Here is a 20,920-nt window from a genome sequence, read left to right on the forward strand (position 1 = left end):
CAAATGAAAGAAACAAAGACGTCATCGGCCATTTGAACAACTGAATAATTCTTTCCTTCGATTGATCGGCGAATACACCGAGTGTGTTTTGTTTATTGAAATTTTATCTGGAGATCATAGACAAATACTCCGAGAAAAAACGGTTTCAAGTGCTGCTTTTTCTCTGATTCTTCAGTGTGATTTGCTTCTGCTTTAGTTTTCATTATTATGATGCTTATTTCTGGATATTAAGGATTTAATATTTTCATATTATTATTTTTATTTATTATTAAAGCATTCTCATACCTACTATTGCATTTGAATCTGGACAGTCTTCATAAACAACTTGAAAATGATATTGTGATATTGATATGATATTGTTGAACTTGAGATGTTATTGTACATGCTACAGAAGGATAGCAAGCTTGAAAGACTTTAAACTATGACAGTTATAAGTAATTTTAACACCTTAAACTGCCAAATAAAAACGTTTACTTCTGGTTCTAATTGAGACCTTCAGATCATGTATGTGTAATTAATCTCCCATAGAAACAATATTCAGAGTTAAACAGCATATTGGAGGCATCAGATTCAGTTAACTGACTGTAGAAATAGTGGAGACACTGTAAAGAGTAATAACTGTGCTCCTCCCCGTGTCTGTCAGAAGTCCTGCAGGACAAAAAAAAGAGAAGAGACCTCGCTGCAGCAGGTATCTACTGCTGCATTGGCCGGGGAGAGTGCAGAGCTGCAAACTAAAGGACAGTGATACGCACACATGCTCTGCTCCTGGCAGCAATGCTGCAATGAAAAGATGTTGCATTCAAAGAAATCTGACCAAGGATCATGCCCATCAGTACTCTGCCTATATCCAATCACTGAAAACGCTTAGTGGTGAAAATGCGGTGCATTTGAAAAACTGTAGTGGGTGTCGTTCTGTGTCACCTTGTGTGCTCAGCTGAAGTTTGACTGCAGAGCTTCCTAGCTGACAAAAAGTGATCTGCCCCCCAGTGGAAGGATTTGGAATAATAGAGGAGCAACTTAAAAGCGAGCTTCCTGGGATTTGTATTTTCTGCAGAAAGGCAGTGATGAGAAGACAACAGCAGACAAACACCAGCTCAGAGTTTTTAGTTTTATTTAAGGTTCATTTTTCCAGACCTGCAGAGGACAGTTCACTTCCTTTAAGCGCCTCAAATTTGTCGTTTTGTTTATTTTTTCCTTGCAACATCATGTTAAAACCCATTGTATGACTGTGTTGGTTTCTCCTGGATGACTTTGTTCATTTTGTGAATACTGTTAAATAGAGAACAGCAGGGGGGGAGGATGGGGATCAGAGAGACAGAGCAAGATCGAGAGAGAAGAGAGCGGTAGAGAGAGCGAACACAGATCAGAATTAAGACTTCAAAAAGAAAAAAAGGTGGTGGTCAGAGAGGTTGATTTCAAATCCTAAAGGCTCCTTAAATCACTACTACAGTACTTGGTATTGTCTTGCGGCACCTTCCTTTGTGACACATGATCAGATACAGTTGTCAAAGTCATGTACAATATTGCATATTTTTCAGCAGTCCTGATGCTCTCCTTCCTATCGCTCAAGCTTCTCTCTCTCTCTCTCATCTGTCCATTTTAAGGCCTCGTTTAAGCCCTCGTGGGTCAAACATAGGGACCTGTGAACCCCTTTATTACCCTCGTTAGTATTCGACATATCCTCATCCATCTAGTCATTGTCCTTACTAAGTGGTGGCTGTCCATGTTAGGGCTAGCTATTGTAGGTACCACACAGTGGCACTGTGAGTCTAACCCTAGTGCTCAGGATGTGTGCCACGATCTCCCAAAGCCCTGGCTCCCTGCGGTTAGGCGATGCTCTATCCTCTGATACAGAGGTTCAGCAAAATTTTCCCTCCAGCAGGACGGGGCCAATGGGAGTTCCCCTCGACTAAAGAGAATGTGAGCCAAGTGGCCTCTCAAAGCAGGCCATTTGTGTCCTTACCTAACAGGGAGCCCATGCATAGCCTGTGCCCTCAACTCCCCTGTCTCATCTGCATTTTGACCTTTACTAACCAATTCTCAGCTTCTTTTTTTTGTTTTAGAGGTTTTGTTTTATTTATTCATTTTTAAACCCACTCAACAAAAAGCTAAGACCAACCCCTCTTCTCTCCAGCCCCCTTCAGACATGCGCTTCTTTTTGTTAATCTTACACATCAGCTAAACGTCTAGATGGTCACTTTTTCTGTATTTCAATCACCGTCTTGTACAGCTGGACCTGACGGCATTTACAAATCAATTTGAAGTTTGATTGCACACAGGCATGTTGGTGGATAGGCACGCACACGATGATGATTCACTAGGAGGCGGCTCTAAACAGCAATTACATGTACACAATGATATTTTATCTAATCGACTCCTTTTCGCATTCACAATGTGATTAATACAATCCTCTTTGATGTGATTTGCCTATTTCCAAAGACAGATCTGTCACGATGCCTGTGTGTAAGAAGCAGGGTACGGTAGGAGAAGCAAAGCAGCAAGTCTTTTCTTTTTTTTGTCTCCCTTCCCTTATTTATCTGAATAAACATAAATATAAAAGTGACTCAAGTCAAAATGACAACTCCCTTTGAACGAGGTGATGTCACGAATCCCATGTCTGAAAAGGGCTTCCCTCTATCATCTCTCCTTATTCTCGACACAACTGTAAGAATTAACCGTTTCACAGACTCCTGTTAAACTGGGGAGGATGAGGGTCTTTGGGGCAAAGCTTCAAAGAGCAGATTCACAGCTTGGTTCATTCCTCGAAAACTAATCAAGACTTCAACTTTCAAAAACACAAATGCTGTTCATGCTTAATCATTAGTTACTTTTAAAATAAAAAGACCTCACATCAGCTAATTTGTTTATTTGCCAGTTTGTGGAGTTAACTCTCATGTCACCACTGGGTGCTCGATCCTATATTGATTCTTGTGCTCTCCGTTAACAGTAAGCTACATAATGAATCCCATGTTACACCCAGAACTAGGTCTAAGGAGTGGTGATGGCAGCAGACAAAAAGGTACTGATAACTTGTGTGCCACAAACAAAAACAAAATAAAATGCCTTCAGAGTGGACAAAAAGGAAGGATGAAGAGAAAAAAGATGAAAGCATGTTTGTTACTTTGTTAATTTTTCATACTCTGCAGATTGGTGTGTATTGCATTGGGAGGGGGCGGGGGAGGGTACAAGATGAGTGGGTATAAAGTGGTAGTGGGGCAATGGATGGGTGTCTGCTGTAGTCTGTGTTCAGTGGCGGTCCACAGCGGCACTCTGTAGCAGCTCTGTGGAGGGCTGTCCTGGGGGTCTGAAGGCGGTCTGGAAGCCTGGGGGAGGGGAGTGGAACTGACTGGCGGGATTGGCTGTGGGAGGGGGAAGGTAGGGAGCCCAGCCGGCGGCGGCTCTGTGGTGAAGAGGGATGTGGGCATCCAGGAGGCTGCTGTGGAGGGGCTGGGGAGTGGGCATCGCTGAGCTGGCAGGGCCGTCCATCTCTGTGAGCGCCTGCAGGGATTTAAGCCAGTGTGGTGGGTTATCGTCCTGGAGGCAGTCTAAACTGTTGCCGGCTGAGGCTGGGATGCCTGCGGGGGGTTATGGAGAGGGAGGACAAGAGATGAGTGATGGCGAAAAAACAACACAACACAAATCTGACATAAAGACAATGATATTTGGGATTTTTGTGATCAGCTGCTTTGTTGAAACATTTAGAGTAGTGCTGTCATTGGTGACTTTACTCATCATTTCTATTCAGTATAACAATATATTGCTTATATGACACATCAAAATGGAAAAGTTATGCAACTTCATTTGAAAGGCTTTTCTTAATCATGTAGTTAAGACACTAAATCAGTTTAAAAAACACTTTAAAGTGTTTTTGTCTTTTCTGTTATCAGTCATAATAGCTGGCACACATTTACGCTTTATGCTAAAAAAAATGAAATTCTTCATACTTTCTTCATTTTGTCATCCAAAGCTGTAAAAATTTCAGAACTCCAGGGTTAGTCTTGTGTGAGCTTGTCACTCACGCTCCTCCCTCTGCTCAAAAATGTCATAAACGACCACATTGTGCCAGTTGTTTTTACCCACTTCTACGATAGTTAAAAGGAGGAAGCATTTTGATGCCTGTAAAATATTTATGGTGCTCTTTCCTTGCTATTATTCTGCTAAATACGCTGATGGAATTTCCCAGGATATGTTTGACATTCAAATCAAACGTCATACCAAACTACTCATCCTCACTACCAGGCCAGATGGAAAATGACTGCTTACAATTATGACTTGGCGAAAGATAATAACAACTTGATTTCCATTACCACAAAAGACAAAACAAAAAAGAATCTAATAACTCATCCATGATTTGTATACGCCCAGTTTTAAACTTGCTTAAACGTGTCAGCCTTTATCATGTTAAATATTAAATATCAAGTAATTTCACTAATAGTGCTGATGTTTATACAGACCAATCTTTTAGGACTAAATAATAATTTCAAACAAACAAAAGCCCAAAACAGTTATTTTGGATTTTTGCTTCATAAAAGATGTGAAATGTTGCTGTGAACTAATTGCCAACCTGTAATAATAGCGGGGTCCATCCAACTGCCTGTGCCGTCCCAGCTCAGGCTGTGCGACATGCCTGCAGGTCCAGCTGGCCCACCAATGTGGTTAACACTGTTGGAGGATGAGGAGGAGGAAGAGGACGAGGAATTTGGGAGGCCCCCAAAGTTGATATTGATGTTGGGCAGAAGAGCCCTGAGTCCATCCTGCCACTCTTTCACATTTAAGCCGTCTATAGAGCTGCTGTTTTCTGCAAGAGAGAAGTAAACAGACATGTCAGCTCCTCAGGTGTTTTTGTGGTTAAGTACAAAACTGCATCTGCCAGCAAAAAAAAAATCAATACATGCTAATCAAAACAAGTATCATAATGCCATGCCGCAGCACACATGTGCTGTGAAATTAAATAGCTTGTTGATTCTCTGTTTTAACATGCACTACTGCAATGTGACACAGAAAGGTGCCAAAGTGACCCACGGGTCTGGTACCTGAGATGGGGATCCCTCCCAGCCCTGTGTTGTGCTGAGGCGGCAGATTCAGGTCCAGAAAATTACTGTGTGAGGCAGCACTGGCTGAGTGGTTCAAGTGTGTGAGGTTATTCCGTGTGGGCACGCCCAACCAGGGGTGTCTGGCAGCTGGCTGCTGCTGACTGGCCTGGCTGTTGTGAGTGCTGGGGAAACTGAAGGAGCTGTAGATGGTTCTGTGGTGCTGTGGGACACGTGGGAGGCCACTGGGGAAGTGATGGGAAGCGCTGGGGTTAGGGTTGGAGGGTGGCAGGCTGGGTCCATGGTTGCTCCCCTGGGTGAGGGGCCCTGGGGATGAAGGGCTCTGATCCTGTACTGACAACTCCTTCTCTATCAGGTCGGCCAAAGCCTTGCGAGTCACATCGAAAGGATCAAAGCCCAGGTCGTCATCCTGCTGTTTGCTGGACGAGCCAAAGCCAAAGGCCGCCTGCCAGTCTGTGGAGGACGACACTGGTATTGTGTCTGAAGGGAGAGAAAACACAGAGGTTATAGGAGACACAATACTTGGACTACCTGATAAACTTAGATGATAAAGATTACACCTGCAATAGTTTTGAAATTTCCTTACATGCAAATTAAACAAACTTCCCCTTTTTATTATAGTCTTATACGTTTGAGCTTGAATAGGTATTAGATACATTAACATTTAAGTGCAACTTGTGCCTAAGCATTTTCTGCTTATTATTTACATTACCTGCATTAGTTATATGGGCTCAATGTTTAGAAAACAGAACATTTTTCAACAGAAATTTCAGAATACAGCAGATAGAAGTAATCTAAATGTTTGACAGCTAGATTAAACATGGTGTTATTCTACCTGATGTGAAGAGGCTCTGTGGTTCAGGGGTCATAGGCCAGTCGGAACTGCCGCGAGGGGAGCTGGGGAAGGGTGGCAGACCAGCAGGGAGGGGGTTTGGATGTCTGAAGTTACTGTTGTCTGAAAAGAGTGACTGGGACTCAGCTGCAGCACCCTCAAAGGGCGAACGGGCTGTGATGTCTGACATGCTGATGGGCACTACCAGGCTGGGCTTAGTTAAACCCGGGGGAGGGGAGGGCGAGTCACTTGTGGGTATCTTTATTTAAAAAGGAAAAAAAAAACAAGAAAGAAGAAAATGTTTGTGAAGTTGTCCTTATTACTGCTGATTCATACTCAGATTTATATTCAAACAAAAGAACCACAGAGGTTGGTTAATGCTGTATTACCTGTTGTAAAGTCTCGCCATTTACCATGCCGATAGACTCTGGAGGTTTGTCACTGGGACTGCAGGTAGAAAATTTATATATAGACAGAAAAAAAAAGGTCATTGCAAAATAAATACACAATTGCTTTATTCAATAACATGCAAGTCATTTTCCGGAGGAAAAACCCATGTACCTGTTACTGTCACAGTTAGAGGAAAAGGGGGACAAGGCAGTACGCTGGCCTGGACCTAGCTCTGTTTCTAGCCCATCTGAAGTAATAGCTTCTTGGTCTAGATAGTCTAGCAGTGGAGGGGACTTGCGGTCTTCTGAAAGCCCGTTGGACAGTTTGTTATGCCCTGACAGCGTCGGCCACCCATCTTTACCATTGCTACTGTTGGTTCTGTTACAAAGCAGGACAGAAATTAGCCTCCGCTGCACTGTGAGTAAATAATAAAAATACAACAAATCTAAATATTAATAAAAACCAACCTCTGTGTGGAGTTGGATTTACTCTTTGACTTTTCTGTTCCACAAGCTGGAGGTTGTAGAAAGCTAGGGTTAATTTTATAGAGGTCTTGGAGGAGTTTTTGCTCATACTCTTGATGTTTTCCTGCCTGAAGAAACAACATAACATGAGTCAAAAAGGTGCTTTAAACCACAACTGACTCTCATTGTGGGAAGAGGAAAAAAAAAGTGTACCTGCATCTCCTCTTTAGTAAAGCTAGCTGCTTCATCCCCCAACTCATGTAGGTACATACAATCAGGTTTGGGACACTGCATACTTTTGAGGAAGTAACTGCAGTATTTTGTTGTGCCTAAAGAAGCCTGCAAAAGAAAGAAATAGAAGAAGTAGAAAATTTTACATAGAAATTCATACTAATTCTTTTCAAAGAATTCTTTATCTTCTCTGTGTAATCTACATTGTTTACAATGACGTTTGTGTTAAATAGCTAGAAGCAGAAAAGAAAATGAAGAATAAAATGACTAATTTTTGTGCACTTTAAAAGACTACTAAAATCACTAAAAATTAACAAAGATCTTTGGGTCAACTTCTCACCTTGAGTGTTCTGCCATCAACAACCACATTGTTCACACACTGTATTGCTCTTAGAGCATCTTCAGAGCGGATGTAAGTAACATAAGCGCTGGCACTAGGCCCCTAAAAAACAAAACAGGTAAATAAACATGCCATTGATGCGGTTGCGTACTTTTATGAGCTCACTGTAGCTATGAAAGAGGATTTTCATTATTAAATTGCTGTTTTAACCTAATCCACCCTCCTCACCTGTGAACCTGCGTAAGATGTGCTATTGTTGATGACCACTTTATGGATTTTCCCAAACCTCCCAAAATACTCCGGCCGTTTTAGGACCTGTGGGTAAAACACAGCAACTCTTGTGACAAAGTGTTGGGGATACTGAGCTCTTTCAAACTGAATATTCAACAGAATCACGAATCAGGAGGAAGCTGCAGGTAAAAACATTTAAATATACATAAAGATCATTCTCCAACAAAGTACATTTAAACTTCACTGCATCTGTCAAGCCCAAATCTACAGTGACACAGCCACTTCCTTAGCTGCATCAAACTGAATACCATAAGTTTCAACGCTCCTGTCACAGGTAGCTGAAGTGTAATGTCAGCATTACACTCACCTCTGGGTCAGCGAGTCGCTGCGAGAGCCCCACCACAAACACCAGATTTCTCTGGACCACTCTGACACTGGCCAGATGCTTGCGGTTTTCTGTCACCTTTTGCTTCTTCTCATTCTGTTTCTGCTTCTTTTCATTCTTTATCCTTTGGATCTCCTCCTGTGACAGAGGCTTGTACACAGCAGGGTCCTCTGGATAAGGCTACACAAAAACACAAAGAACTGCGTTACAAACAGAAATATCTCCCATTCAAAGGAAAAAAAATTACTAATTTAAGGCGTGGTTACACACAAGTTACACCTGTGTAATTCTGATTACATGATGTCTCCTCCAACAAGACTGCTGAGCCAACCACAGACAAATCATCCTCCTGTTTAATGAGCTTAATGGCATCTACATCCATTTCACCTTTCTGCATGCGGGGCAGAGGCCGTTCTCATCTGTACGGATGCGGTGCCAACAGAAGCGGCAGATCTGATAGCCACAGGTGCAGGGGAAGAAGTTGACGTCATCAATCTCCAGCGGCTCCATGCACAGTGGGCACTCCATGGGGTCGTCCTTCATTTCAGGGCTGTGGGACATCCTATGGCGCAGCAAGGCTGAGTACTGAAGCGGATCACAGAGCACAGGGCTACCAAAACATAAATGAAGAGTATAAGAGCTCCACTCAGAACTGACTAAATATAGCAAGCAATATATTTACAATTTATTTAGAATGACTCAAAGGTATAGCCCTTTCGATTGAACGTGACAATATATCAGTGAACACGCCAAAATACTTTTAATTGCATTTTTAAATGCAATTTTTTGAATGCCAAACCAGTTACTTAAGCTCACCCAGCATTTTAAAACAAAGTTTTTTAATCAAATGACAGCACAAAGTAGAGAAGCACCACTATAATATCTAAACATCAGTATCAGCCTTGTTGACTACCTGAAGATTTTTAAAACAATCTGGTCAAGATTTTTTGCTTCTTTTGTAAAAAAAAAATTAAAGAAAAAGAAAAAAAAAAAGGGGGGGGGGGGGGGGGGTATAAATGAAAACAACAACACACCCACCCCTATCGGCATCAGCTATAGGCCAAACTGTTATTTCAAACATTGTATCAGCTCAGGATTTCAGTGCTTCCCGAGTAATACAGCTGAAAATCATTGTGCTACACACAGAGCTGTAATATTTAAGTGATACATCAAAGATTAAGAAAAAGGTGTCAACAATTGACACATTTGTGTCTCAATACTATTTCAAACGGTCCTAAATTAATATATCCGACCGTTTTCTTTAGTCCTCAATAACAGTTAAATATTTCTGAGTGTGCTACATCGCGCAAAGAGAAACACTCATCGGTAACACCTCTACAGATGACCACGAAAAGGCTTGAATAATAACGGGTCATTCTGGCCTCCACAGATGGAAGATTTGTTGCATTCTGTTGAGGTCTTTTCATTGGGCGGCACTGGTTTTTCTAGCTAGGTCTAAAATAAGCCAAATGGGTGTACGTACCAACCCAATCCTAAAAAAAAAACAGAACTAATGGTCGCCAAGTGATAATGCGGATGTTGTGGTATCTTTCTTGGGCTGACACGTCATGGTCGACGTTAAAGACAAATACAATAAAATAGGTTTATTTACGATTGAATCGCCTGTTGTTGGCATTTAAACACCAGCCTGTTTTCTACGTGACAACACCGCTGCCAGCAGACGAGCCCATCGAGAGCTCGATAAAAACCTAAAAGACTATAGACATCCAATGCCGGGCAGCATTTTCGCAAATAACCCTACACGTACACGGCTGTCGCCGTTTTGCGTTTTCACTCGCAGACATCCCCACTAAAGTCGTGAACAAATCGTGTTGGCCAAGCTGGTAACTTTAGCTGCTTAGTCTCCTGGATCGTACGTTATGACAGATGTTATTTGACTAACCACGGGCTAAGCTAACATTAGCCGCGAACTGGCAAAAGACGCCGGTCTGATTGAGACCAAGTATTCCGTGACAACTGCGATATTAATCACAAATATAATGCATGTGGACATGAGACGTTCCCCAATATTGACGTTCGTAGTTTAAAAAAAACGTATGACATAACGTTATGGTGCCCCCCTATATAAAAAGTGACAGCTTGCTTAAGCTAACCCGTAGTTAGCAGGCTACATTATCAGAGTGTACGAGGGTTTGGAGTTGAGCTGACGACGAGGCCTTACATAAGCTAACACTGAACTGGGAACAAGTTGTTGGCACTATAAACAACTGTCATTGCTCAAACGACATTAAGATTAGCTGGGCAGAAATTCATGAAGAGTGAGAAAACTTTACAGTCTGTCAGTAAAATCGCAATAGACATAATTGCCCTTCATTTATTGAGGCAGAATGGAAGCTGGCTAGCTCAGCTAGCAGCTTGGCTAACGTTAGCGTTACTTACCCTGTCCGTATTTAGCTTAGGATTCCTCTCCAAGGGAGTCACACTAAATTGGGCGGGGACTGCGAGCCAATGTATCTGAAATGTCAAAATATCTATAGAGGGTTACGTAAGATACCAGCAGTTGTGTTGTTCTGTTGTAATTAAAAGGCTATAAAGATGTTTTGCCCCTTTCTTTTCTTGGTATTGTGGAGACAATTTACGCTCAAACCACCATCTTAGCTAGCATTATAGTTGGGAGGAGGGAGTGGGGCAAGTATTCAGTGCCACTGAGTCTGCGCAGATGGGCTGATGCTTTCAGGGAGATGTAGTTTTTACATTTTCCCATCGTTCCATTACGTTCAAGAGGAATGTAGTTCCCACTGCAACGCACTTACGAAGAAATTTTGTTCGCCATTATTTTCTAAATTCAAAATGCATATATTTTAAATCAGCCGTCATTACTATGTTAGTTATATTCAACTTTTTACATATCATTCCTTTGCACTACAGTTAGATTTTGTGTTATTTTTCGCCATTATTTTATTTTCTACACTATTTTATATTTAGCTCCTTATGTGTACTTTTCATCTATCTATCTATCTATCTATCTATCTATCTATCTATCTATCTATCTATCTATCTGTGTCTTCTTTTGCACTGAGATAATTGCAACTCATTTTCGTTGTTCAATGTTTGTTTCACTCCTACAATGTCATCAAAGATTCTGATTCTGATTATTTAAGCTGTTTTTTTTAAAACAGATTTTATTTAATATATAGTTGCGGTGACACAAAAATATAAAGGAATATCTTACCCATCCAATATTATAGAATCTTGTTTTTATATGTTATTGTGTAAGCATAATTAAAACATAAATAGAAAATATTTATAAAAAAAACACTGGTTCATAATAACTTGCTTTCCGTCTGTCCTTGATGTAATGTTTTTATAGATTCTTTTGTATTTAGTGCCTTTCACAAAATCATCATAGTAATTATTCAACTGCAAGCCACTGACTGTCATTCTTTAGAAATCAAAGCACCAGAATGCCCTTGAATTCATAATTTTTTATAATCTGTTTATTGAACTTGGTTATCATATGGCTGTATAAAATTAACAAAGCTGCTTGACATATTTTGCAAGATACAATTATTACAGAACATTAATAATCAAGGAAAATTAGAATTCAATATTTTTTTCTTTTGTTCTTTATAGTTTCCTCGGTCACAATACACACAGTTTCCATAAGAATATTAAAAAGCTAACACAATTTTTTATTATTTTTTAATCAATCCACACAAGGCTTGGTTTGGGCCCGGTCTGAGTGTGGACTTTGTTGGGGTTTACAGCATCTAAAGTGAGCATTGGAGCGATGGGGTGCGGGGATGCCAGAGATGTCCTTGCAGCCAAGAGTCCCATCCGAACACAGCTGTCTGTGTCTTTCCCCAGGAGAATCCCTGCCATTAAGGCACCTGCAAGACTGGAAACAAAGGGGAGATGAGAGTCTTTTGTTTGAGTGTTTTACCATCATTTTGTGACTCAGTGAAAGAATGCCAGTGAGATGGGGAGAGAAAGAGGTCATGGAAATTGAAAAGTGGATAAAACTGCAGCAGAAGAAACAAAGGAAATGAAAGTCAAATAAGAACAAGATGGATGAAGTAGGTCAAGCAAATTTTTAGCACCTATCTCCAGCTCCCGACACATTCATTATCTCCTCTGGGGTCACAGCAAGTGCTGGGTAGTAGAGACCACAAAGCTGTCTCTTCTGCAAACAGAAGCAGGAAAAAAGCCATTTTCACCACTACTGTCAGAGCAAATCGTTACAGGCTGGCATGAAGACCATCCTTACCCTCTTCTGTTTTCTTGGCTGCAAGTTGACTGTGCCTTCATCATACTCTCCACACAGCAACACACCATTAGCCCCTAGAGTCACCACCAGGCAGTGAAGATGCTCCAGAAGAGGGCGCGAGAGAGCCACAGCAACACTGAGCGTCTCGTCGAGTGTGCTCGGCAGCACTGCCACAATACAAAACCACATCCTCAACTTCCGTCAGAGTATGTGCATTTTTGACAAGAGCTCTAACATCAATAGCAGAGGGTGTGAGTTTGTTTTTTGATGGCTTTCGCTGATAAAAGAGGAGTAACATAGTTTACCTTCAGGTGTTTTGACACCCAGTGTTTTATTCATGGTGCACAGCTCTGCCAGGTTTGGAGATGAATAGGACAAAGACTTCCAGGCATCTGAAAGGAAAGGCTTACAAGCCTTTTCTGAGTCGGTCGGTTCATACCAAACTGCGATACGCATGGAAATCTTAGTGTTACAATCAATAAAAGCACATTTTTGAGATTTTTTAGAATCATGTCTTTCCATTGGTTACCATTTATGTTGCGCTTTTCAGCAAAACAACAAACATAGTTGATGGTTGAGGTGGGAATGTTACCATCCAGACACACGAGTGTGGCTGATGAAAGTTGCGTCTTGAATTGTGACACCTACAAAAAATTATTCAGTGACAGAATATTGAAATGGTAAGTAAAGCGGATTTAGCAATTTTTAAAACCAGAGGTTCTTCACAGGGGCTCAGGGAAAACAATAGCAAAATGTAAATCAATCATTTCATAAATTTAATAAATCAGTCAGCAAATTGAGAAAATATACCTGTCCAAAACTGTACAAAACCCAAATACACTAACCAAGCATTTTATTAGGTACATCTTGCTACGGGGTTGGACCCATCTGCCTTCAGAACTGCCTTAATTCATAAATTCAACAGCTGATGAAGATTTGTTGGCTGTAAATAATGAGAAGCTTTTGCTTCTCCACATCACAAAGGTGCTCTATTGGACTGAGAACTGGTGACTGTGGAGGTCATTTGAGTAGAGTGAATTCACTGTCATGTTCAAGAAACCAGTTTGAGATAATTTGAGCTTTGTGACACGGCGTGGCGACCTGCTGAAAGAAGCTGAGAAAATATCTTAGCAGCATGAGCCATTGATACAAGGCATGATCATTCAGTGGTTTGATGTTGCTTATTTCAAATGCTGGCCCCAAATCACCACCAGAAATCGAGACTTATCAGACCAAGCAATGTTTTTCCACTCTCCTGCTGTCCAATTTAAGTGAGCCTGTGCAAACGTTAGCTTCAGTTTCCTGTTCTTAGCTGATAGGACTGGAGCCTGGTGTGGTCGTCTGCTGCTCCATACTATTCAGAGATGCTCTTCTGCATACATTGGCTGTAACCACTGATTATTTGTGTTACTATAGCCTTTGTGACCCACACAAATATGTGGTCAAAATTGTGAATCAAGTCTTGTTAAATATGTAGGCAATCATGGATGCTTCACTTTGTTTACTGGTATGATAAGGTTCAAGAAGTCCTCCAAGTTTTGTGTTGCAAATGAATGCATATCACTTTGGACAGTAGATGGCAGTAGAGTACCTTAGGACAGAGTTGTGCACATAGTTCTGGCAAGACTGACCAGGCCAACTGCAGCGTGTTTCCTCTGCACTATTTCTCCTGTTTTACAGGGCAGTAATGTGCTCAGCCAAGTATACAGTTCCTGTATATACAGTTCCTGTATACTTGGGTAACTTTGCCTCTGTTGCAAGTGTTTTTGTGTACCATGTCTGTAAAACGTTCTTAGTTGGGGTCTGAGGTCATCTTAAAATTTATGTTTTAATCATGTCAGAAGCTAGCTTGTCTGAAAACATACAAAGCCAGAAAGTTAATATGAGTATTGCCACCACAAATGTTAGCAAGTACATTAGAAATGAATGTGGAGCTCTTCCATAATAAGACACAAACACAGTGCAGTTCTGTTTTTGTCTTAATAAATGTCCTTACCTTTAGATCCTTTATCATATGTAATTCTTTTTAATTTGTGTACTGTGGTCTCTCGTTTATCGCGGGAGTTATGTTCTAAAAATAACCGGCAATAGGTGAAATTTGTTTTGCCTAATGTGCCTTATAATCCGGTGTGCCTTATGCTTAACTTCTACCTTACTTTAGCATGTCCAGAAGTCCAACTTTTTGTGCGGTAGCATCTTCCTCTGCCTTTTGGGTGCTTTTGGGTGCTACCACCCAAAACAGCAAGGCCGCAAAAGGTGAACCGCGTTATCCGGTCGTTAAGTGGTGACGTGACGAATCCTACTTCCGGGCCTAAAGTAGTCTGCGTTTAATATGGCTTTTGTGTTGTTAACATGTTTAATGTTTTGTATTTTCTTCTATTTAATCTCAAAAAGCTCCTAAAACAGTCAGTGATCACTGTTGACCTCCCTCGGCTTTTATTACCGCTAATCATTTATTTAAGCTCAGTTTTTAAAACCTTAGGATGTAACTACAGCCCAGCCCATGCAGCAGTATATGAATGACTAACCTCGTATTGTGGATGGATTATCTCAGTTGTTCTCCTGGCTGAAGTTTGGTCCTTTTACAGCATCCTGCCATGCGATTACATTTGTTCCTGACCACCGAGAAAACTCACGTTAACGTTTATCGAGTGGAAAAAAAGTTAGCTTGTTTATATTATGCTAACATAGCTGTGTCGCTAGCGGTCACGTAGCACATCATTATATACCAGCTAGCCAAACTTCAGTAACCCTGCAAACGTCACTGCTGTTTAGTTTTCTGTCTTCATTTATGTTGGAAGTGATAACAGAGCTGTACGTTTTAATTTGTTTCCCAAACCCCGCAGTCAGGACATGCTACATTGTATTTAGATGGAAGCTAGCGAGCTAACTTCCTGCTAACTTCTAACTCCGTTAAATGTCATAAATTCCGTTTTCATGGATGCCTGGATGTTAAACTCAATTGTTACACCTGGTAGAGCAGAACGCTGATCATTTTATTAAAGATGAAAGATGAAAGACTTTAGACAGTTTTTCAACTCTCAGTAATGCCATAGTGATCGTTTGATATATGGACCTGCAGGAGTTTAGGCCCAGACACAGCTAGTGACATCAGACTTAACGACAGGATAGCGAGGGACCACTGTATATAAAACTGGTGTCAAAATTTGTGTTTGAATATGCTTCACAATATTGTAATGGAAACAAAGACAGAGCAATGGCACTCAAAGTCATCTATAAGAAAATGTATTTGGATTATTAACCTTTTGACACTTGAGATTAAAAATGTCTTTTGCAAGAGTGTCCTAATCTGACACCACACAGCAAGAAGAGTTTGGGTGTGAATCTCCTGACTTGCTCAACCCTTCTTTGGGGGGTTTCCATGTTCCCCTTGACCCTGTGTGGGCTCACTCTGGTTACTCTGGCTACCGCTCACAGTTAAGTTAATTGGAGGCTCTAAATAGTCAATGGATGTGAGGTAGATAAAATGCATAGAACAGAGTGTTGTGCTAATTTGTGCATTAAAGAAAGAAGTATAACGTGTGTGGAAAAAAGCTTTTTAAAGTGTCTTTCAGGGGCAAAGTCTTCATCTGTTTAAAGTAGATCTATCATATTTGACTGAGGATTCTATATGTGCAGTTTTCATCCCTTTGTGCTTTATGTCTCTTAGCATGAACAGTGTCTGATGTCACTCACATAGTGCTCTGTGATTTGCTGATGAATATCCATGTCTCCCAAACCGAGACTCAGCTCTCCACTCTCAGTGATGACAGCACAGTAGGTTGCAGTGCTATGCTCTTTGAGCCTGGCCACACCACTTGTGTTCTTACAAAAAGTTGAAGAGGAAAAAACAAATATATTATTTTCATCTTTAAATAAGATTTTAGCCGTGCATGGTATTGACTAAACACCAGTGTTCACATACCATATGTTTGCAGTAGTTTAACACTGCATCACTGTTTGAATCAGCTCCAGTAGCTGAAATGAACAGGGTTTCTTGGCCTAATCTGCTTAGAGAGTCTTTAAGGAAACATTCAGAGAAATAACTCACGAAACTATGTTCATGATGTAAAACATAATCAGATTAAAAAAAAAACACCAACCAGCGATGTTTCTTCCTACACCACCAAATGATTGACAGACACTTCCTGGGTTAGTTTGTCCAAACTGAAAGAGATAACGGGAGTTCTCAGAAGTCAGTCTGGTTCACCTCCTCTGCACTATTGTGGCTGATTCCATGTCGTAAATGAAGCTTACTTTAAGTGCTTTTGTTTTTCCCTTGGCGATAAAATCAACATTTATTCCTCCTATCACGACCTGCAACAGAATAGTCATTGCATGCACTGTTATGTATGACCGTTTGATTTTCACTATTTTAGAATTTGAAAAAAAAATATGTGTTTATACTCACAATATTGGAATCTGAATTGGATGGAAATTTTGACGCTTTTGGAGAAGTTTGACGTTTTAATCCTCTGTCATTCATCTGCTTTGACAGAGCACAGGCTATTTGACTGCCAACTTTTGCGTTGTTATGAATGAGAGCAATGTCTTGAAACAGGACACGTTAAGGACACATTAGTTCTCATACACTGTAGGCCAAAAGTCTCCAACAGTAACATTGTCATTCCAGTCAATCATCTTTGTACTCTCTCTCTTTTTTCACCAAAGTGTTTGATACAATCATGTTTACTGCATAATTTTTTGATGAACCAGACTTTTGAAAGGATACTGGCCTGAAGGGACTTCCCTTGAGTCAGGGCACTGACTTTTTGAAGAATGAATGGCGTCACATCTTTTCCCATGACACCTTCAGCCCTTGAGAGTTCAAAGAGAGAACAGAAAATGATGCTAATACTGATATCAATGATATTAATCAGTGACTTTATGATACCTGGCGCATCAGGTATCATAAAGTGGCCACATTTCAAATCCAAAGTTGGCTCCTGAGAGAAAATTGAAAACAGATTTTTCGTACCTTGCCTCTGCCACTGCAACTTTTATGGCATCTTCAATCTGCTGTCCAGATGCTGCGTGCTCCTCTGGGATGGGCACAGCTAACAGGACGCCACTTTGGAGTCCCAGGGACAAAGAGCTTGCTGAGTGACCAAACAAAACCCCAAAACAATAAAATAAATATCATACAAAAATAACAACCCAAAGTTGCTGTACAGTGAGTGTCTAACATTCTATTTGCTAAAATGTGAGGTAAAATGAGATAGTAACTAGTACTGAATTTTAACCTGTGAGTGCTCTATCAGTGTTTATTATGGCATAAAATTGTGATATACCAATAAGTTTTGCAGCCTCCTCAGGGTTGGAGACGTGGCATGCAGACCTGAATCCACTTTGTGGAGAGAAGAAGGCTGGAAAGTTCTTTGACTGTCCATAAGTGGCTACACAGACACCCTGTGTCTCCTGTTTATAGAGAGAATCGATTGTATATACATTTTAGATGAATTCATACAGGTTAAGGATTATAATACACTGATTACTAATACATATTTGCTCTTCATACTGATATATGCACCACTTTATTAAGCCTGCCACACTAGAATGGGGGGTGGGGGCGGGGTGGGGTGGGGGGTAAACATTTCTTACAAGAAACTCCAGTGTGCGACCGATGTCCAGAATGGACTTGACCCCAGCAGAGACGACAGCGATGGGAGTCCTACCAAGTTCTGTGAGATCCGCACTGATATCCAGACCTGGGAGATTATTAATCTAATCAGAGAAACTATTTTAAGGTTTTACTTAAATACAGTTTTCACATAAAGAGACTTTTGAAGTTATCTAACTCCTTCACGTTTACATAAAATCTCAGGACAGTAAGCGACCTTACTGTTGTGACATCCTTCCACATTGAGACCTTAAACAACTGTAACCAGATGTGTCTTTTCTTTACCAACTGTGTGCACAGCACCATCTTTGTTCCTTCCTTTGTGGCAAAATTAACAGAAATGTAAAATTTGCCCACCTGACAACATATTTTGTTTACTCCAAGCACAGCTCTTTGTGAAATGATATGAAAATGTGTAAAAGGTATTTTTCAAAAATGTGGGACTCAGCTCACTGTTCTCTCCATCTCTGTGAACTCCTCCAATACCCCCAGTGACAAAAACAGGAATCCCAGCTCTGTGTGCTGCTATCATAGTAGCTGACACTGTTGTTCCTCCAGAGAGTCCCTGAGTAAAGAAGATACATCTAATAAGTGGATGACACTCTGCCAGTATTTCATTTAGAGTGTGATCAAAGTGTCGAAGACTCACTTTGCTAATGACGTAGGGCAGATCACGCCGTGACACTTTCTGGGAGATCTTGCTCTGGGCGAGGTGGTCAAGCTCCTCGGACGACAGTCCAACATGGACTTCCCCACTGATGACGCCAACCGTGGCGGGAGTGGCTCCTTCAGCTCGTACAATAGCCTCCACCTCCTTGGCTGTCCTGTATAACACTCCAACTCATCATTTAATCTTAAAACAAATATTACCTTCTGGTACCCAAGTTTGTTGGTAATTGAAGGTCATTTTTGGTACCTCAGGTTATGTGGGTAAGGCATGCCGTGTGTGATAATTGTGCTTTCAAGGGCAACCACGGGTTTGTTTTCTGCCATTGCCTGTGACACAGATGGGTGAATTCTGAGGAGGCAATCTGAAAGAAGAGGTAATCATCATTATTTCCATAAACTGGTTATAAACTGTGTTAACATTATAGCTTTTAATGTCAGTGATACAGTGCATTTACCCTTTTTGAGCATTGTCCTCTGGCATGTTGTTATTTCTCTTCTTAGTACAAGAGCAGAGACTTGCCACAGTATCCTCATTTTGTTTGGGTCAACCCTGAGAGCATGAATGATTTTAGTGTCAATAAAGTTGTATCAGGTGATCATCTTCTTCTGATCAACTTGTGTGAATCAAGATGGCAGGTGCTTTTTAGTTAGATAGTTAAAATAACATTTGTACTACAGAGCTGCACAAAAGTTGTTAGCCACCTATCGTTTTTTTAAAAAATATTTTACATGTATGAAGCCAGATTCTCTTTAGTTTGTTAAGGTCAAACATTAAAAAAAAAAAAAAACATTAAAAAAAGGACCTAATTCAAGGGTTGAACCAGTGTTAGCAAAGAAATAATTGTAAATTATATCTTTGGGCACATTGTTACTATCAATGTGCTTTACTATCACAAAAACACATAAATTATACCAATTTCTTTAGTTGAATATACAATAAATGTCAAAGAAAACAGTTTGACAGGCATAAAGTTGTATATTTGCCCAAAAATGTTGCCATGAAGCAGTTTTCATAGCACAATGCTTTGACATGCCATCCCTGCCACACTAAATCAGCATCAGTTCACATATCATGCAAACAGGTCAGTAGAGGAGCCCATCAGTATCACCCTACATCACCCTGCACTTGGAGAAATCCATCTCATATTGCTCTTTCTGGACTTCAGTTAAGTCTTTAACACCATTTTACCAACCAGTCTAACTGTGTAGCTTGGGCCTGAACTTGGACATCTGTAGCTGGATTTTTGATTTCTAGTGTCAGGTTAGTAAAGCACACAACCTCAATCATCACTCTGAACACTGGTCTTGATGCGTGTGCAATCATCCAGGCAAGGAAATCCCTCAAAATTGATTCCCATTGTTAATAAGTGGTTCTGATTCCGGTCATTATGCAAATGTACTGTTTCCCAAGAATGTGTGAGGAACCCTCTCCTGTATGTTCTCTTCCCTGATGATTGTCAACCCGTCCATGTGACAAACTCCATCATAAAGTGAGACATGCTTCTGGCCCTTCATTTGATCCATCTACTGTTTGCAGAAGCCTCATTAGAAATGGTCACAGTGAAAGGGTGGCTGTCAAGGAGCCGTTTTAAAGGCAGGGAAACAGTGAGGAAGGCTGAAGTATGCCAAATTACAAAAAATTTGGACTGCAAATAAGTGGCAAAAACCTTATGGAGTGATGGCTACAGTTTCTAGTTCTAAACATCATTAGTATGTTAAGAGACAGGTACAACAGTGAGTTTCTACAGCCATCTATAGAATACAATAGAAACTCTGTCATGGTTTGGAGCTGCATTTAAGCCAGTTGGGAATCTTGGCAAAGTTGAAAGTGGAAAGCGTCTGTTTGGCACTGGCTTCATTTCTCAGCATTAAACACATTGACAATGCAGTAAAAGCATACTTGGATAGAAAAACACAGCTGAAAACTATATGTCATTGACTGGACTCCCCTGAGCTCAGACCTCAACATTATTGAAACAGTGTGCGATCATCTTGACAGATAACAGAAAAAAAGTCAGCAAGACTGTTGCACAATACTGAAAATATTTAATGTCAACTTATCGAAACAAGAAAGAGATTACAAGAGAAAGCTGCCTCAAAGTTGAGAAAGACACATTCTTGCTGTTGAATCAAGCGTTACACACACTGCATTTAGTTGAGATTTCATGGTTCTTCAACACAAAATGCAAACAGTGACATTAAAAAGGGACTACAGAAAAAATCAAACTCTAATTTTTTGTGTCTATAAATTAAAAGCAATAAACTTTACCTTGTGTTTTTGAAGGAAAAACTGTTTAGCCTCCCAAATGTATTCTACCCTACAGTGTGTTTTCTGCCAAAGCAGGGCACAATGCCTGCACAGTCATTGTGAGACATTCTGTGCACCAGAAAGTTGGGATAAATTCCCAGCACCCTGACCCAATTTTTTTGGGGGGGCACTGACGCTAGCACACTGTGAGTATTTTTCTACATAAATAAA

General features: G+C 40.7%; 2 protein-coding genes across 3 annotated transcripts; both read right to left on the minus strand.

Annotated features, from left to right (window-relative positions):
• Nucleotides 1-1,094: 1,094 nt before the first annotated feature.
• Nucleotides 1,095-10,574, minus strand: cnot4a (CCR4-NOT transcription complex, subunit 4a). The gene is made up of 13 exons (XM_084933848.1): nucleotides 10,325-10,574; nucleotides 8,312-8,534; nucleotides 7,907-8,104; nucleotides 7,537-7,623; nucleotides 7,309-7,410; nucleotides 6,951-7,076; nucleotides 6,741-6,865; nucleotides 6,445-6,651; nucleotides 6,273-6,330; nucleotides 5,887-6,142; nucleotides 5,034-5,531; nucleotides 4,565-4,798; nucleotides 1,095-3,575 (listed from the first exon to the last, which is right to left on the minus strand). Exons 2-13 carry the CDS (start codon nucleotides 8,483-8,485, stop codon nucleotides 3,247-3,249), a joined length of 2,394 nt encoding a protein of 797 aa, XP_084789974.1. The 5' UTR covers nucleotides 8,486-8,534; nucleotides 10,325-10,574; the 3' UTR covers nucleotides 1,095-3,246.
• Nucleotides 10,575-11,364: 790 nt separating this feature from the next.
• On the minus strand, nucleotides 11,365-20,830 carry LOC146382877 (uncharacterized). 2 transcript variants are annotated; one of them, XM_084933849.1, is made up of 19 exons: nucleotides 20,711-20,830; nucleotides 18,897-18,991; nucleotides 18,689-18,803; nucleotides 18,422-18,596; nucleotides 18,226-18,337; nucleotides 17,754-17,860; nucleotides 17,444-17,570; nucleotides 17,131-17,251; nucleotides 16,885-16,970; nucleotides 16,564-16,703; nucleotides 16,410-16,469; nucleotides 16,256-16,319; nucleotides 16,078-16,172; nucleotides 15,849-15,977; nucleotides 12,682-12,796; nucleotides 12,458-12,595; nucleotides 12,153-12,319; nucleotides 11,986-12,068; nucleotides 11,365-11,783 (listed from the first exon to the last, which is right to left on the minus strand). In XM_084933849.1, the coding sequence occupies exons 2-19, from the start codon at nucleotides 18,973-18,975 to the stop codon at nucleotides 11,588-11,590; spliced, it is 2,109 nt and encodes a 702-aa protein (XP_084789975.1). In that variant the 5' UTR covers nucleotides 18,976-18,991; nucleotides 20,711-20,830; the 3' UTR covers nucleotides 11,365-11,587. The 2 variants fall into 2 exon arrangements, with proteins under 2 accessions (XP_084789975.1, XP_084789976.1); XM_084933850.1 differs by lacking the exons at nucleotides 16,256-16,319; nucleotides 16,410-16,469; nucleotides 16,564-16,703.
• Between the last annotated feature and the right edge of the window lie 90 nt (nucleotides 20,831-20,920).

Source organism: Perissodus microlepis, chromosome 7 (assembly GCF_051167445.1).
Source record: "Perissodus microlepis isolate ML-2025 ecotype Zambia chromosome 7, ASM5116744v1, whole genome shotgun sequence".
NCBI classification, from domain to species: Eukaryota; Metazoa; Chordata; class Actinopteri; order Cichliformes; family Cichlidae; genus Perissodus; species Perissodus microlepis.